This window comes from Octodon degus, unplaced genomic scaffold (genome assembly GCF_000260255.1).
Source record: "Octodon degus isolate 3935 unplaced genomic scaffold, OctDeg1.0 scaffold00173, whole genome shotgun sequence".
Lineage (NCBI taxonomy): Eukaryota > Metazoa > Chordata > Mammalia > Rodentia > Octodontidae > Octodon > Octodon degus.
The window spans coordinates 2,614,259-2,632,393 of record NW_004524749.1 but is presented as its reverse complement, the minus strand read 5'-3'; the positions used below and the strand labels follow the sequence as shown (position 1 = coordinate 2,632,393).

Sequence of the window (18,135 nt, the reverse complement as noted above, 5' to 3'; positions counted from 1 at the left end):
AACACACGCACGCACGTGTGCACACACACGCACACTCAGCCATATCTTTTTAAAATTTTTATTAATTTATTTATTTGGTACAGGGTCTTGCTGTGCAGCTTGGACTCATAGTGATCCTTCTGTCTCAGCCTTCCCAGCAATGGGATCACTGGCCTGTGCTACCATGTCCGGTTTCCATAGCCAGCTGGGCTCACCTGGGGTTCCCAGGGCCGGCAAGTCATGGGGTCCCAGGGATTGAACCCGAGTCCTTGTGCTTGCCAGTCAGGTGCTTAGACCACCAAGCTATCTCCCCAGCCCATCGGCCATATCTTATGAAATTAAAAGCTAGAAAATCTTTGATACTAGTACAAACTTGATGCACTCTTTAAGTGATCCTTAAGTTGTTGGTCACCTAAATGCTCTAATACTATGCGACTCCCAAATGACACACGGTGGGGGGGGAGTGGACAAGGCCTTTCAATACAGTTCCTCATCTTACACAGTCTGTCAGTCCTTCTGCTAGGCTGAGGAGAGAGGGCCCACTTCAGTACTCACAGGGCTTGGACACAGCCTGCTCTATTCAACCTCCCAATAGAACCTAAACAGCTCTTAATGACATTGTTTTGTTTCCCTTAAATTTACTATATGCATTTCAAGTCTTCCAAGCAAGTGACAATGTTTTCCATTTAAGGTGTTACTATAAATGCTCTTTTTGAAAGCACTTATATTGGGGTCTCATTTAAAGCCAAAATAATGAAAATAGCTGTCATTGATATAGCGCTCACAATGTATTGACCTTCATAAATAAGACTCACTTACATAGTGTTAGCTATTATTATCCTTAATTTAGAGATAAAGAAACTGAGGCACGCAAAGATGAATTAAACTGTCCAAATAGTGACAGTTGCCCTAGGGCTCTGGCCACAGAAGTTATGTCCTAACTGTACAGACCCACCTACAAGAACAGTTACCACATCTTGTCTGTAACAGTGAAACGCTGGAACCCTACGTGCCCAATAGCAGGGAACAGGCAGAGCACCTAGAAAACTCAACCCAACCCACCTTCACTGGTCCCCTGCATCCCACCCAGGAGCAAATGCTTGGCTTGAGCTTCAGAGTAACCCTGGAGGCAGCCACTCCTTGCCTGATCCGCCATGGCCACCCGGGAGCATGGCTCATCACGTCTCTCCTGGGTTTCCTCAGAGCTGCTGGCCATTCTCCATGATGCTTGCTGCAGGCCTTCTTCAGTATAGCAGTCAGAGTGAGTCTGCTTTAAAAAATCAAACAGACTTCACCCTTTGTTGGTGACTCCTATATCAATCAGTAAAAACCAGCATCCTTGCAAGTGCTCTCTTGGCCCTCACCACCACCACCACCACCACCACCACCATCACCACCACCACCACCACCAGTCTCCCCGCACTCCCTTTGCTCCAGCCATCCTGGTCTCCCAGCTGTCCCTGAAGCACGCCAAGCCTTCTTCGACCTCCAGGCACCCACACTTGCTGATCCTTCCATTTGGAATGCTCCTCCTTTAGAAGTCTGCCCGGCTCCTTGCTTCTCTTTCTGGTCTCTGCTTACACGTGGTCCCTCCAGTGAGTGCTCTGTGCACATCTGCAACACCTCAGGTAGTTTTCCTTGCTCTCCTTGATGCTTTCCTGCATAGGACTTCTCTCTGCACCACATGCTGTATATTCCATATAGCCTCTCACCCAAGGGAACATGAGCTATAAAGGAACAGGAATCACCTGCCTTGTTCCCTGGAGCAGAGCTGGCAGGTAATGAATATTTCTTAAGTGAATGTACAGTAAATTGGCACTGTGATTCTAATAGCCAATGAAGATGAATAAGCTACTGCAGCCCAAAAGGCCCACAGTATTGTTGAGTGAAAGAAGCCAGACACAAAAGCATGCACACTGGGTGATATTACTTGTATAAAATTCAAAAGCAGGTGGAGCTAAATTACAGTGGGAGGAGTCAAGATAGAGGGTGCCACTGGGGAGGAGGTGGAATGAGTAGGGAGGAAAGGGGGCCTCTGGAGTGCTAGTAATGTTCTAGTTTGGGTCTGAATGGTGGTTACAAGGATGCAAGTTGTTGTGCTTTGTGTCTAGATGCCCCTGCAAAGCCTCATGCAGTCATGGGGTGGGCTACTAGAGTTTTTGGTTGATCCATGGTCCAATGCTGGGATGATGGGGGTGAGTGCTACCCCTGCCCTGGGGTGGGTAGCCTGATACAGTACAAGGGAGGGAAGGAGGCTTGCTCTCTGTTGCTCCTCCCCTTTGCTTTTGTTGCCTTTGCTGTTTTCCACCACCACAAACTGCTGCCCACTGTCATGTGCCACCCTGCCTCGGAGCCAGCCAAGTATGGACTGAAGCCTCCACAAATGGTGAGCTAAATGAAGTTTTTCTTCCTTGATTCTGGGTGTCAGGTATTTTGCCTCAACAATGAAAGAAAAATAACCAAGACACAAATACTTTGTGAAAACCGGTCAAATTAAACATGTATGATATTTACATTTTCCTTTATGTCTGATGCATTTCACTAAGAATTTATTATTAAAAGATCTGATAGCAAACTAGATATAGTGTAGCGTGACTGTCACGCTAGTCATGGCGTGAGTACAAAGTGCTAAATTATCGTGGCCCTGATTCAAAATGACTGAATCTCAAAAACAACAGCTTATCTTCCCAATGTCCACTTCCTCCTTCTTCTTCACTCTGGTTCTGGATACTTTGCCCACACACACAGGGGAGTCCCCAATCAGTTCCTTGTGTGTCCCTGAACCTGCCCCTCAAACTCCTCCTCAATGGCAATACAAGCCTGTCGCTAATGTTCTTATTCAAGAAAGTGAAGCAGGAAGACCTCAAGTTCAAGGTCAGCGATACAATTTAGTGAGACCCCCGTCTCAAATAAAATTTTGAAAAGCAGCTGAGATGTAGCTCAGTGGTAGAAGGAAACCTAGGGTGGTGTATGTTTATTAGCATAGAACAATGAACAATGGCCACTTTAAGGCTAAATTTTAAAAGTAGCTTATTTTTTAAATAAGAACTACATTTTAAATTGCCAGAGTTGGAGCCGGGGAAATGGCTCAGGAGGATAAGTTCTTGACAGACAAATGCAAGGATCTGAGTTCAATCCCCAGTTCTGCCAAAAAAATAAAATAAAATAAATTTCCAGAGCAATTTGTTTATTTCTATGGAGCTGAGGGTTGAACCCAGGGTGTCAAGTACACTAGGCCAAGTGCTCTATCACTGTGCTCCATCCTCACTCTTCGCCAAGGCAGGTTAAGGGGGAAGAGCAGTCACCCTGACAGACATACGCAGTGCTGGATGGCCACACACCAAAGGATGAATGTGGAGTCCTATTTCAGCCTGTATACAAAATTAAATCAAGATGGCTCAAAGGCTGAAATGCAGGAGTTAATTTTTTTTTTTTTTTTTTTTTTTGTATTTAGTACAGGGTCTACAAGGTCTCACTATGTAGATTGAACTCGTAGCAATCCTTCCTGTTTTCAGCCTCCCAAGTGCTGGGATTACAGGCGTGCACCACCACACCCAGTCTCAATCACTGTCTCAGCGCACCCCAGGGATGGGGCCAGCACCACAGGCCAGGGTTTGAACCCTCAGCCCCTGTAGCTGTCTAAGCAAATACTTTAGTCCACTGAGCTATGTGGCTGGCCCTAAATATAAAATTCTTAGAAGACATAGGTATAAATCTTGATTGCCGCAGGTGAAGCAATAATTTCTCAGATTTAACCCTATAAGCAACCAAAGGAAAAAAGATGGGTAAACTGGGCTTAAAGTTAGAAGCTTTTGTTCCTCAAAAGACACCATGAAGAAAGTGAAAAGACAGTCAACAGCGTACAAGAAAATACTTGCAAATTGTACCTAGAATATAGGATATAAAAGACTTCTCAAACTAGCTGCATGTAGTGGTACATGCTTGTAATCTGAGCACTGGTGAGACTGGTAGGAAGATCACAGTGAGTTCAATCAAGTTTGAGGTCAGCCTGGGCTACACTGTAAGATCCTGCCTGAAAATAAATAAATAAATAAATAAATAAATAAATAAATAAATAAATAAAGGTCTGGCCAAATAGCTCAGCGGATTAAAGGGCCTGCGGTAAGGGCAGGGGCTAGAGGTTCGATCCTCGGTTCTGCCATGCTGGCCCTGCCTGGGGCACACTGAGATGACAATTGAGACTGGATGTGATGGAGAGTGCCTATAATCCCAGCTCTTGGGAGGCTGAAAACAGGCAGATCACTATGAGTCCAATCTATGCAGCGAGACTCTGTACACCCTGTAGATCCTTCCCTAAGACACAAAAAAAAAAAAAAAAAAAAAACTCCTCAAACTCAATAATAAACTAAGGATTTTACTTTTTTTTTTTTTTTTCTTTTTTTTTTTTTTTTTAACAGTGCCAGGAATCAAACTTGGGACCTTGTATTTGACAGGTTGGCACTTATCCCACTGAACTATAACTCTGGCCCTGAGCTAAGGATTTTTTTTCTTATAACTAAAAATGTTTATTCTAGGATTTTTCCCATTATTGCGGCTCCTTAGTACCAGTCATATAGAAAAATATACTCTAAATCCTGAACATTTTACGTCACTAAAATATTTAAGTAAAAATTTTCAAAACTGAATGTTAAAGAAATAATTGCATTAAAATGAGGACATGTAATAAAATAGGTACATGATACACAAATTTATGCATAAAAGATGAGCATTTAGTTTAAGTTGACCAGGGAAGATATAGACATACATGAATTTACATAAATATACATATGTAACATTTGATTTTCTATTTTATATACACATATAATGTTACAGTTTTATAAATTGCTTATTCACATGCATAACAAAGCAATACACTTTGTGTGTGTGTAGTGTCATATTGGCATTAAAAGTGATAAAATTAAGTGATCACTTTGAGCTCATCTTGGAATTAGCTAAGAATAACACAGTACTTTTGAGTTAATCAACTAGTTCAGTGTCTAAAAGACAAATTTATCATTGTTTCTCATTACACATTGAATGAATTTAAACTTCTACAGCATAAGTGTCCAAAAGCCCCCTCCAACATGGCCTTTCTCCTCCCTTGCACATATTGTAGGCATTAGTCATGCCAAAGTAATTTCTATTCTGAGATGTGCTGTGTGTACTCATGGTAGATTGTCTCTGCTCTTGAAGTTCCTTTGCTACTGATGTTCTCCTTAATGCCGATCCATGTACGGTTTCTAGTTTCAACAAGTAGAGCTACACTGTATTACCTGAGGTGCTCTAGAGTGAGTTTTGTGGCAGGAAATACTGAAAATCACTGCCAATGTTTACTTTAACTGTTGGTGTAAATCTTATCACTCACTAGACTGATGTCAATATGATATTCATTTGGGTTTTTTTCTTAACTTTCCAACATATTGTGTTCAGTTTTCACAAAGCTTATGAGCTAAGGATTTTAATAGACAGTATAACAAAGAAGATTTAGAAGTGGCCAATAAGCACATTAAAAGGATGCTCAACATTGTTTATCACTAGGAAGATGCAAATGAAAACCACAATGAAATGCCACCTTCTGCCCACGAGAGAGACCAGAATCTAAAAAAGAGAAAATAAGAAGTATTAGAAAATACATGGCGAGATTAGAATCCCCACACACTGATGATGGGAATGTAAGATGGTGAGACCATCATGGTTTTGGGGTGCTTCAAAATAATCATAAAGCTACCACATGAGCCAACAATTCCACACCCAAGAGAATTTTTAAAAGCCTGCACACAAATGTTCATAGACATCTATTCATAATAGCAAAAAGCAGAAATGACCTAAATGCCGATTGGTCAATAATTGGATTAAACAAAAGTAGTATTTCCACATGATTTTTTTTAACTTAGTACAGTGTCTACAGGGTCTACAGGGTTCCGCGACGCAGATCGGACTCATAGTGGTCCTCCTGGTTTCAGCCTCCCAAGTGCTGGGATTACAGGCGTGCACCACCATGCTCAGTCTCAATCACCCATCTCAGCAGGGCCGGCACAGCATCCAGGGATTGAACCCTGGCCTCTGTGCTCTGCCTAAGCATGTGCTTTAGCCCGCTGAGCTACCTGGCCTCCCCCATCACCACATGAAATTAATCAAAGTACTGACATATACTGGAATACACATGAATCTTAAAAATATAATGAAAGAAACTAGATCCAAAATGCCACCTCTCATGAGTCCACTTACGCGAAATGGCTCGGGTAAGCAAATCCAGGGAGACAAAAAGTAGATTTGTACCTGTAGAGGACTGGCAGGAACAAAGAAATTCAGTTTGTTTTTGGCACTATGGAATTATTCTAGATTTAGGTAATGGTGCTGATTATACAACCATATGAATGTACTAAAAGCCAGTGAATCGTACATCTTAAAAGGGTTTACGATATGGGTATTATATCTCGATAAAAAATAATTGGGTTGTAAAAATGTTTTATATTGTAAGTTGCTATTACGTAACAAGAATCTATGCTTATGTGTTGAATCTAAAACACTATCCATCAAAATTTATGATTGGATTATAAGTACTCTTTTTTTCTTTTTTGAGACTGTCTAAATTGCACTCCTGCCTCTCTTCTCTAGTAGCTGGGATTATAGATGCACACCAATACACTCAGCTCCTAAAAATCTCTTTAGCTAGTCTGTATCTCCTTAATGTACTACTACATAATGATTATTTCAAACCTTTTCAATGTGTTAGAGGAGCACCTATAAAAATCTCCCTGTGTGCAGGGCCTGTGCTGGGGGCAAGAAATTAGGATACTCTGGTGATGTTTCTTTCCCAAGTGCTCTGACCCAGGGACCAGTGAGGCAGTGCTCACAAGGGGCAGGGACAACGCCTCCAGGAGCTCTAGTCCTGGGATGTCTTCTTCTGGAGTAATCCTCTGGGCTGTATAACATGAAACTGGCTGGCTAGCTAGGAAGAGGTTACCAGAGGGCAGCCCCCCACCTAGCAGGGGCTCTCTTCAGCCTGCTGGGATGGGAAGATGGACAGACCCACAGCCACAGCAGATCACTCTGGACTCACACTGAGCAGCAGCCCCTATGCAGGTCTCCACTCCAATCTGCACACCCCTCACCAAGGCCCAAAACCCTCCAGCACCAGATGGTGAACAAATGAAAGGCTGGCTTTCCCACCATCCCAATGAGCACCTGTCATTGGCACCAGCTTCTTTCTGCACACAGTATGCCACCTTGAGCTTTGGCTCTCTCTGCAGGTAGTGACAATAGGTGGGTATAGCAGTGACTTCAGATGCAAGCAAAACTGAGTTTAATTCCAGTTCTACCACTTAACTCTGGTGTGGTTGGCCAGTTACTTAGTCTTTCTTGGGCTCAGTCTCTGTATCAGTCAGCTTCTCAGTGCTGTGACAAAATATCCAAGAAAACAACTTAAAAGAAGAAAAGTTTACTGTGGCTCATGGCTTCAGAGGTGTTACATGGTGAGCTGGCCCCACTGTTTTAGGCTGTGATGAGAAGCATCATTGGCAGAAGAGTATGGAGAAGAAAACTGCTCATCTTATGGAAGCCAGAAAATAGACAGATGGGCAGGGGCCAGGGACACGATATAGTCCCCTAGAATATGCTGCCCATGAGCCACTTTCTTCAAGCAGGATCTCTCCCCTAAGTTTGCAGCACTTCCATAAATGCCATCAAGTTATTAATCCATCAGGAGATTAATCTGCTGGGGAACTTACAGCCCTCCTGGTCAAACTGCCTCTGAGAAGTCCCACCTCCTAACACTGGGGAAAAAAGCCCTCCACACTCCATCCCATTAAGAGATATTTTAGATCCAAGCCATAACCGTCTCCCTAACTACTAAGTGGAAATGACAACCCACCTGGACCTTGTCTCTTAGGACTCGGCATGTGGTAAGAGCTCAAAGATGAATGGTGTTAGTGCCTGGATCAGTCAGGGTTTTACTAGAGAAACAGATATAAGAAAAGATATGCAAGTGCATAAGAAATTATAAGATTGACTTACAAGGGTCACCCGCAGAATCACATGAGGAAGTGCACAGAGGGCATCTGCATGTTGGAGACCAAAGGGTTCAGTCCAAGGTCTGGAGCGCACTGCAGTGTGCCACGCAAGTCTGTACCAAGAGGCCAGTGGGGCTGCAACAGAAGGCCAACGAGTCTGCACTAGAAGGCTGAAGGCGAATGCTGGAGCTCCTCTGGAGATGGGATCCCATCTGCGCTTCCTCATTTCCCTTTTACACCATCCAGGTGATGAGCCACCATGGGTGTGGAATTGCTGAGTCAATTTAATTAAGCTTCTCAATTTCTCAAGTTGACACAATTCATCAGCTACTATGGTGCTGTCATCCAAGAGACCCCCTCACCCCTCCACAGCAAGAACACAGCCATCTGGGAAGCATATTTTATGTGTCGTCCTGATAGAAGGCAGAGATAGGTATGCAAGGGGGGTAGCTCAGTGGCGGAACACATGCCCAATCCAGCCCTTCATCACAGATCCAGCCTCAGCTCAGAAAGTCTGACCATCCAGAGAGTAAGGGAAGACCAGAAGGCTCAGGGACAGTGCCTGGAGCTCCCAGCCTGGCATGCAGAAATGACACCTGCACCCCAGGCCTTCCCTAGTGTGTCTCAGTTGCGCCCCATAGTGAACTCCATCTGTGGCCCTGATTTTAAAATCCTAAAGCATGAAAAACCTTCAAACACTCAGGTGCAAAAAAAAAAAAAAAAAAAAAACCCTAGGTTCACTGGAGTAGATTTTGTATCACCTGCAAAACCCTGGCCAGCTGAGGTTTGTTCGCCAGACTTGGAGAGGCCCACGGGCAGCCACCACTTCCTGTTAAATGTTTCAAAGTAAATGTTGCACTGTCACAGTCCCAAGCCTGTTGGGCATCTGCAGTGGTGGTGAGCAGTCATTGCTAGGGCTCAGTGATTTGCTCAAATACAGAGCTTTGCTGCTAGAGGAGTTGACTTAATGCTGTGTTACAGTAAGAAAAATGGAAACTCAGAAGGGGGTGGGTAGCCTGCCCAGGATCATTCTATGAGTTAATCACTTCTCTGTGCTTACCCTATTCATTCATTCATTCATTCATTCATTCATTCATTCATTCATTCACTAACACAACAATTATTTTTTCCTCTGCTTTTTTGAAGAGTGAAGGAAGACATAGGAGTTGAACCTAGAGACTTCACACTGAGCTAAATCTCATGCCTGTTATTTTCATTTCAAGATATGGTGTCTCCAAGTTGTTAAATTGCCCAGGCTGGGCTCACACTTATGCTTTCCTGCCTCAGCCTCCCAGAGTGCTAAAATTAAAGGTGTGTACCACCATGGCTGGCTTACATGCAAAACAGGTACCAGGCACCCACTAGGTGGCAGGAACTGTGCTTGATGCTAGGGACAAAATGCTGACACAGTCAGTCTGTAAACAAATAAGCAAATGATGGGTCTTGACAGAGGGGTCAGGAGAAGGTTGCCTAGAGGAGGGACAAAGAAGCTGCTGCTTAATGATGTGAAAGAGAGTATTACGTTATGGAAAGAACCAAAGAAGGGTATTTCCAGCCCCAGGAACTGCAGAAACACCAACGCTTGCACAATCCAGAGCTGCCTCAGGCAGCTGCGGTGAGCATGGCCAGTGACACTGGGAGGGGACCCAGTGACATTGAGGAAGGCAGGGGAGGCCTTGGTAAGGAGTCTGAATTTGCTCTGATTGCAGCAGGAAGCCACCAAAGGCCTTGGACAAAAGAGAGGTGCTCTGGTTCTGAATTCTAGAAGAGGTACCCAGACTCCAAGATGCCAGAGCTTCCCCTCTCCAACTCCCCAGGGCTCCTCAGTGACCCCCTCATCACCATCTGGTCTCAGCACTACAATGAGGTGTGTCCCCTGTTGTTCCCCCCCCCCATGACAGTGGAACCTTGTGTGCATGTTAAGGCCTTGATGTGCCCCCACCCTGCTCCTAATTTATATGCTGAACTCCTAACCCCAATGTGATGGCACAAAGAGCCAGGGGCTTTGGGAGGTGATTAGGTAGTGAGGGTACCCTCAGGAACAGGCTCAGTCAGTGCCTTATAAGAGAGATGTTGTGATCCATCTCGCCCTTTCTGCCATGGAGTTGTAAGAGAGCCACTCTCAAAACAGGAATGGGCCTTCCCCAGGTGCTGAATCTGCCTGTCCCGTCTTGGGACCTCCTAGCCTCCCTAACTGTGAGAAGCTTGCCAGGCCATGGTCCTATTATGGCAGAGTATTAACAGACCAAGATGTTGCCCTTGCCCATTCTCTACCACTAGGGCTCCAGAGGAAAGGCACACCCAGAAGAAACCCAGGCACGAGGCCTGCCCGTCAGTCCCATCTAGATGGGTACTTCAGGCCAGACATCCTCCAGTTCTGGGGATTTCCAAAGAAAGTCTGTCTCCTGGCCCCGGAAGAGGAAGTGGTAGTTGACATGCACCAAGGCTGAGCAGGACAACAGGAAAGTGGGCCAGGCCCAAGCCAGGCAGCAGAGGACAGGGGCAGCCTAGACTCATGCTGTGTGAGCACCCACCTCCAGGTCACCTCCTGCCCCTGTGGGTCGGTGACAAAGGAGACAGGCAGCAGCACCCGGGGCTCCCCAGCCCGCGGTAGAGGACACCATGCACAACACTTCCCTGAGGCTCTCTCCCTCAAAACAAAAACAGGCCTCACATATGCAGCCCTCCTTGTGACAGCCATGGTATAGTGGTGTGAGGAGATTCAGTGATCATTGAAATAAAGAAAGTCACAAGTAAACAGGCGCATTAGAGAACCCCGCACAAGAAAGGCAAACTAAAGATAGGAAAACAACAGTCCATGCAGACAGCACAGCATTGTTCTAAACCCTTTGTACATCTTGACTCACCTTAGGCCTCCCAATGGCCTTGGAGGTGGCTGCCAAATGCAGGAGAAAGCTCCTTGACCTGGCTATGAAACAAAAGACTGAGCCAGCCAGATAGCTCAGTGGACTAAAGCGCCTGCTTAAGCAGAGCTCAGTGGCTAGGGTTCAATACCCAGTGTGTCGTGCAGGCCCTGCTCCCAGGGTATGCTGAGATGGAGATTGAGACTGGAGATTCAGCTTGGGAGGCTGAAAAAGGGAGGATCACTACGAGTCTGATCTGTGTAGTGGGGCCCTGTAGACCCTGTCCTAAATATATTTTAGAAAGAAAGAAAGAAAGAAAGAAAGAAAGAAAGAAAGAAAGAAAGAAAGAAAGAAAGAAAGAAAGAACTATGTGGCTGAGCAACTTAGAGTTGGCAGTTTCTATTTATCCTAAGAACCTACTGAGAGAGAACAAAGGCAAAGCACAGAACAGAGCCTGAGAAGCAACAGGCCCATGAAGCACACCCACAAACCAATGAAAACTAATTCAGCAAGGAGATGAGCACGGGACTTGAACAGACACTTCACTGAAGAAAAAATAAAGATGGGAAATAAGCCCATGAGCAGGTGCCCGACATCACTAGCCTTTAGGGAAATGACGAAGTACCACAGCACACCGACTACAACGTCTACAGCACCAAACCCTGACAACGCCAAAGGTGAGAGAGAAGGTGGAGCACCCAGAGCTCTCATGAGCTGCTGCTGGGGATGCAGAATGTCACAGACATGCTGGAAAAATGGCATGGCTTGATCTAGCACAGTTGAGACCATTCCAACCTGGAGGCCCAGTAATTCCACCTGGGAAAATCATATAGAACCAGGTGGGTATGGTAGCACACATCTATAATCCCAGCACTGTAGGAGGCTGAGACAGGAGGAACACAAGTTAGAGCCCAACTTGAGCAACTTACTGAACTAGTGAGACCCTCTCACCCCATGGCCTTCCACACTAGGCACCAGCTATGCGTTCCACCAGCTCTGTGTTCCAAGCCTCAGTTTCCTATTGAGCCCTAGCTTGTAGGGCACAGTAATAGGCCATCGCATGTAGGGATGTACTCCCCAAATTCATTGCTGAAAGTTTGGTCCCAAACCCCATAGCATTGGGGCCTAGTGCTTAGGTCATGAGGGTGGGCAGAGGCTTCGCAAATGGGTGAGTGCCATCACCATGGAGAGGGTGGCTGCCAAGTTGCCAGGTTCCCTCTTGCCCTTCCACTTGCTCCCAGGGAAGGTCCTTCCCCAAAGACCACCACAGTGTCCCTGGACTTCTTAGCCTCCAGAGCTGAGAGTCAACTAAACTTTTTTTTCTTTATTTTGTGGTCTTCTGTCACACCAACAGCAAAGGCCTGAAAGAGAGCTCCGGGAACCACTGTCTGAACAGCAGGATGGTCCAGGTCTCCGGGGGCAGTGAGGTTGCTGGGAAGTAAGGGTTCCCCAGGGAGCAGGGAGAGCCAGCCCTCACCGCCTGCTCCACCCTGCTGGCTGCTGAAGAAAACCCTGGTTGGTTGCTTGAACACCACCTTTCAGCAGCCAATGGGCTGGGTGATCAGGAGCGGGTCACACAGCCCATTTCCTGTTTTCAAACAGGGAACTTAGCAAAGTAGCAGCCACTCTACAGCTTGCTGGAGCTTGGAACAGAGAGACAAAGGGGACATGTGACCATCTCCCGGACCCTCAGCACACACAGGGACTGAAGACCTCAGGTCAGTGTTAGATCCCAAATCAGCTGGCCTCCACTCAATGTGGCCTCTGTCCCCATCTTCTGTGACTCTCTCTCTGTACCTATTAGGTGCTGGGTGGGACAGAGGAGGGAAGATGACAGCCTCTGGGTAGGGGTCCTATGTTTAGTACATTGGGGTACAGCAGGCAGGGAACCCCCTTCCCCTACATTTGTCACTTCAATTCCTTCCAAAATGCTGGACACTTGAACAACCTATCTTGGTCCTGGGAAATAAGTAACTAGGCCCGTGTTTCTCAAAAAGTGAGATCAGCACTCCTACATCAACCTAGCAGGGACCTCAGGGGGACCTGTACAAAATGCAGGCTCCAGGGCCCACCCCAGACCTGCTACCTGGGACTCTGGGCCTGCAGTGCAGGGAAATCCGATTTTTGGGCAAGTATCCAGAAATGGGTGCTTTGGACCCTCCTCCAAAGGGAGGGTCTGTTGCAGGCCCACTGGGGAGCCTCTGCGTTGAGGGCTGCTCAGGCGAGCACCCAGGTTGTCCCGTAATACCTGCCCCGGCCCAGCTGTGCATCCAATAGCCAAAGCCCTTCTGTCTCCCCACAGGCGGAGGGGGGCGCTGTATTTCAATCCCCTAGAGGCTCCACCCAGATGAGACACCCTCTGCAGCCCCTTGAAGGGGGAAGTGAGGGCCAGGGACCCTGGCAGAAAAGGAGGAGAACAACTGTCTCGCATGAGGAGCTGAAGGGTCCAGAGGACTGGGAAGCCCGTTGTTATCTGGGCCAAGGGAGGCCCCCAGCCAACAGCACCAACATTTGCAGTGCTTTGTTGTTGCCCAGGAATGTTTGCTGCCAAGGCCACGGGGTGGGGGAGGGAGGGCAGGGGAGAAGCCACTGAACCCCTGCTTGGCTGTCTCCCAAGAACATTTAGAGTAACAAGACAGCCGTCCCATTTCACAGATGGGAAACCTGAAGCCTAGAGGTGGATAGGAAGCTGCTCACAGTCCCATGGATGCAGCAACGCATGATTCTTTCCCTTCCACTCCTCTTTCAGTGGGCAGTTCCCAGCCAGCCCCTAAGAGAAAACATAAGGGAGTTGGCACTGCCTGCCGAATTTGATTTTTATTCTAAGCTCTGGTCTTATGATCAGCTTTCCTAGGTCTTTACTGGAATATTCTGCCATGCTGTCATTTCTGGAAACTTAAAGCATCTCTGGGAAAGCAGAGCCCTGCTTCTGCCCTGGCACCAGCTTCGGGTCAGGGAAGCAGAGCTGGACGGGCTGGGACCGTGGATGCTAGTGTCACTCGCCATCACCTACAGCACAGATGAGCGGACTGAGGGGGCACAGAGGAGTGCCCACAGGAAACGTGGGGCCTCCATGACAGCCAAAATCCCGTGAGATAAAAAAGCATGTGGGCCACCTGCTGACTTGCTTAGCCAAAAATGAGGCACCCAGCCTTAGCTATCAATCGTGTCACCAGCAAGTCAGGGCTTGTGGCACTACCTTGCCTGTGAAGAAATAGAGACCTTGCTTAAGTGAGTCAGGTGGAAGGCCATGGCTTCTGGCCCCTGAGACACAAAAAAGGTGTGCCAGCTATACATGCTCATGTGTGTGCAGTCCTGGCCCAGTGAGGCCCCCACTCTGTGCCTCTTTCTACCCATCTATAGCAGGAGAGGTGGATGGGAGGCCCCAGGAGTACCCACTGCGTAACTGTCCAGAAGCCAGCTGGAGAACACTCAGGGTTCCTTTGGCCTGGGGTAGCCAGAGCTGCCACTGAGGCGCAGGCTGTGGGCCCTGATAGCTGCCCCTTCCTTAGTCTGATGCACTGGGAAAGGCTCTTGTCTCAGGCAGAGACATAAGAGACAACACTGCAGCAGCAGTGACCCCATTTTCCTCAAGGACATCATCAGCCAGAGGCTCAGCCTGGAACCTGGGAGCTAAGAGTCCAGAGTTCACACGGGACCTGCACACAGCTCTCCTGAGTCCAGACAAGCAGTGGGAGGTCACTGGGCCTCCTTGTCCCAAATCTCTGCTCCTACACAGAACCCCAGCTACTTGCTCAAGTGTGTTTCCACTGTCCCTTCTTATAACCCAAGGGTAGCTGTAATTCTATTCTGGCTTATACCTCAGAGCAGAGTCCCTTATTTCACAAGTACTTGTCACAGTATCCAGATCCTAATACCAGGGACAGCAATATGGTACCTGGTGTGGGGGACTGCGTTGATGCCCTTCAGGACTGCTGCCCTAATATGCACAGCAGCCTCCACAGGCCAGTTCTGCTACTGTGCCCATTTTCTAGGGAGAAGCTGACAAATATGCCAGCCCCTACGTCATCTTGCCCACTTGCCAGGGTCACTGGACCCCTGCTGCCCGTCTTATCAACTTGCCCCCATGCAAGAGGGGTTTTGGCATCAAGTCCTCCTGGGTTTGCATCCTGGCAACACATACCAGGACTTGCTCTTGGGGTGCTCCAGCACTCAGTCCCTTTATCGCAAAGGAGAGATAGAAACCATCTTCCACCGCAGACGAGCATGTCGGGCTTGAAGCACAAGCATTTGAGAGGAATTCCACTTTGGGATCCCCGATCTGCATGTACTCTCGGGCTAGACCTCAGTTCCCTCATCTGTTACTTGTGAGGAGTGCTAAAGTTTTGTGGTCATCAAATTAGGTAGGGGGTATGAAGAAGTAGGTAATATGATGAAGGAACAGTAAGTTGTCAGTGTTTGCTTAAAAATAAATTTGACACAGACAGTAAGATAAAATTAAATACTGGGGGCCAGAGAGAGCTCGGTGGTCTAAGTGCCTACCTGGCGAGCACAAGGACCTGGGTTCAATCCCTGGTACCACATGCCATGCAGGCTCCATGCTGTGCTGACCATTGAAACCTGGCGTGGTGGCACACGCCTATAATCCCAGTGCTGGGGAGGCTGATGCAAGAGGATCACTATGAGTCTGAGCCCCATAGCAAGACCCTGTACCAAATAAACAAGTAAATAAATAAATAAACAATTTTTTAAAAAAAACCCTAAATACTGGGCCATTTATCTGGCCAAGTCAGCATCTTTCTCCCAGGTGTTCACTAATGCTATTGACATCACCGACGTGATCTTATTTAGCGACTCGACAGCACTGGCATCGTGACAGGATGACAGGGGTCTGCACCGCCTTGGCACCATCTGCCCAGCAGAGGGTTTGACCCAGCAGGGTGCCCCTGCATCCCTCAGCCCACCAGCGGAGGGTGCAGCGTGGCTCCTACAGGGACTGCAGCACCCCACACAAGCAGGCACTCACTGCTCTTCCCTGTGCTCCTGGCAGACCAGGGTCATGGCAAGTGCTGAGCGCCCTGGGTGCCCTGCATGGGTGGAACCCATGACCCAGAGCACGGCCAGGACTGAGCACGATGCACCAGCCGCGAGCCAAGACCTCCCACATCCAGGACCTGAAGGACACCAAGGTAGGCTTGGGGCTTGGGACCTGGGGAAGGGACAGAGGTACACAGATGTGGGAGGTGTGAACAGGGCTTGCTTGAATAGTGGCACCATGTCAGTGGGACCCTGGGTCAGCCCAAAGCAGATCTGAGCTGGGAGATGACACCAGGAGGCAGGCAGGGAATAGGGACACCAGGGGAAAAGGGCAGGAGGCTGCTATGGGGGATCAGTGATTAGGTGACCAGGGCAGGCAACCAGGGCTCAGTCTCTGAGATGGCCTTCTGGAAGGTGCTGGGACACCTCTCGGAGTCGTCACATCTGAGAGAAGTTATTATCCACCAGCCCCATGCGTCAGCTGAGGGAGGCCCCTAAGCGAGCAGCTGTACCCCAGAAGCTCGCAGAGCCAAAGTCCTGGCTCCTTCTCTTAGAAAGCCAGCAGCACCATCCAGGAGAGTGGGTGCCAAGGGATTCTGGCCCAGAACTGGCAACACCTACGATAGTGCCACCTCCTTTTACTATCACCCTAGAGGGGCTCGCTGACCAACTGCTGTGTCCCCCATAAGCAAACTGGAGCAAATCAAACCTCAAGCTCTGGGTAAGCACCAGTGAAAAAGTTAGAAATGCAAAACAAATGCTAAAAGAACAAGATGTGAGGCTCCTGATCAAACACCAAGGGCTGAGTGGAATGATAAATGGGCTGTGCAGACACAGGCTTCTGAGGCTCAGTAAGTGCACAGGTATGATACAAATTAGGGAATGACTCTAAGCTTCCTCAGGACTCTCAGGGCCACAGGGCTCAAATGAGACTTAAGAAACACTGTGTTGGAGGATAGGAGGGTAGGATTCGAGGCAGAGGAGCAGCATGCACTGGGGAAGGCCCAGAGAGGCCGGCCAGGCTGAGAGCAGAACAAGACGTCTTTAGTTGGGCTCATTGCACTCTCCTGTGCTCCAGAGCTCCCCACCACAAGCACGGAGTCCGTGCTACAACGTGCCCAGAAATGGACGAGCCTGGTCTCTGCTTGTCAGGAACATGGCATTTCACAACAGTGTCTATAGGCCAGAAGTAAATGATGTAATTAACAGAGCTGCGTTTCCCAGCCCAGATGCTGGCCGGGGTAATGACTTGGCAGTGGGAGACTGAGCCAGGCAGGGCTTGGGAGGGACGTGGGATACCGAGCGCTCCCCTCGAGTTCTGCTGTTCCATCTGATGCCCCAGCCATCTCCTCGAGCCCTTGCCTCTAATACACGTGACCCAGCCACGGCAATGCCTAAAGGTGCTGTCCTTCCAGATGGTCCCAGCAGCCTCAGCTCCAACTCCAACATGACCACACGGGAGCTGCAGGAGTACTGGCGGAGCGAGAAGGGCCGCTGGAAGCCCATCAAGCTGCTCTTTGAGATCGTCTCAGCCCGCATTGAGCAGAGAAGGATCTCCAAATTTGTGGTGAGCCAGGAGGGGAAGTGAGGGAACCCCTTTCACTGCCTCCTCCCAGCGCTTGGCAAGTCCTGGGGAGCCTCTGCTATCCCAACTGTATAATGGGTGGAAGACACTCTGTCACTGGTAGCATTCTTCCAGAGGCCATGACTGAAGAGCTAAGCTTCATGCTCAGCCCTGTGGTCATCCTATGACAACTAGAAACTTATTAGCCAACAGTTCCAGACCCTAAAATGTCAGCAGGCCAGTTTAATCCTGTTATGAGGCATTAGTCACTTGTGTGCCTTTTCTTCCGATTTCATCACATCCTTGCTCACTTCGTTAATTGTATGTTTAAACTGGCTCGCTTTTTTTTTTTCTTTCAGAACTGGGGATTGAACTCAGGTTCTTGCACTTGCCAGGGAAGTGCTTATTCCACTGAGCCATCTCCCCAGCCCCAAACTGGCTCACTTTTAAAAACATTAAATATATTTAAATGAAAGACTAGTGCAGGGTGATGGTGGCATATGCCTGTAATCCCAGCACTCTGGGATCCTGAGGCAGGAGGATCACAAGTTTGAGCCCAGTCTGGGCAATTTAACAACTTACTAAGACCCTGTCTCAAAATAAAAATTAAAAGTCTTGGGTTCAATCACCAATGCTGATAAGAAGGAAGGAAGGAGAGAGAGAGAGAGACAGAGACAGACAGGGAGAGAGAGAGAGAGAGAGAGAGAGAGAGAGAGAG

The 18,135-nt window shown here is 48.0% G+C and overlaps 1 protein-coding gene across 2 annotated transcripts in view; it reads left to right on the top strand.

The window, feature by feature from the left end:
- Window positions 1-12,462: 12,462 nt before the first annotated feature.
- Window positions 12,463-18,135, top strand: part of Snx20 (sorting nexin 20) — a 9,008-nt gene continuing 3,335 nt past the window's right edge. The window contains exons 1-3 of one of the 2 annotated variants that reach the window (XM_004643392.2): window positions 12,463-12,573; window positions 15,867-16,005; window positions 17,269-17,420. In XM_004643392.2, coding sequence (XP_004643449.1) covers window positions 15,876-16,005; window positions 17,269-17,420 — 282 coding nt within the window. In that variant the 5' untranslated portion in view covers window positions 12,463-12,573; window positions 15,867-15,875. Of the gene's footprint in view, window positions 12,574-15,866; window positions 16,006-17,235; window positions 17,421-18,135 lie in introns of both variants that reach the window. The other variant, XM_023703492.1, reaches the window with a different exon arrangement.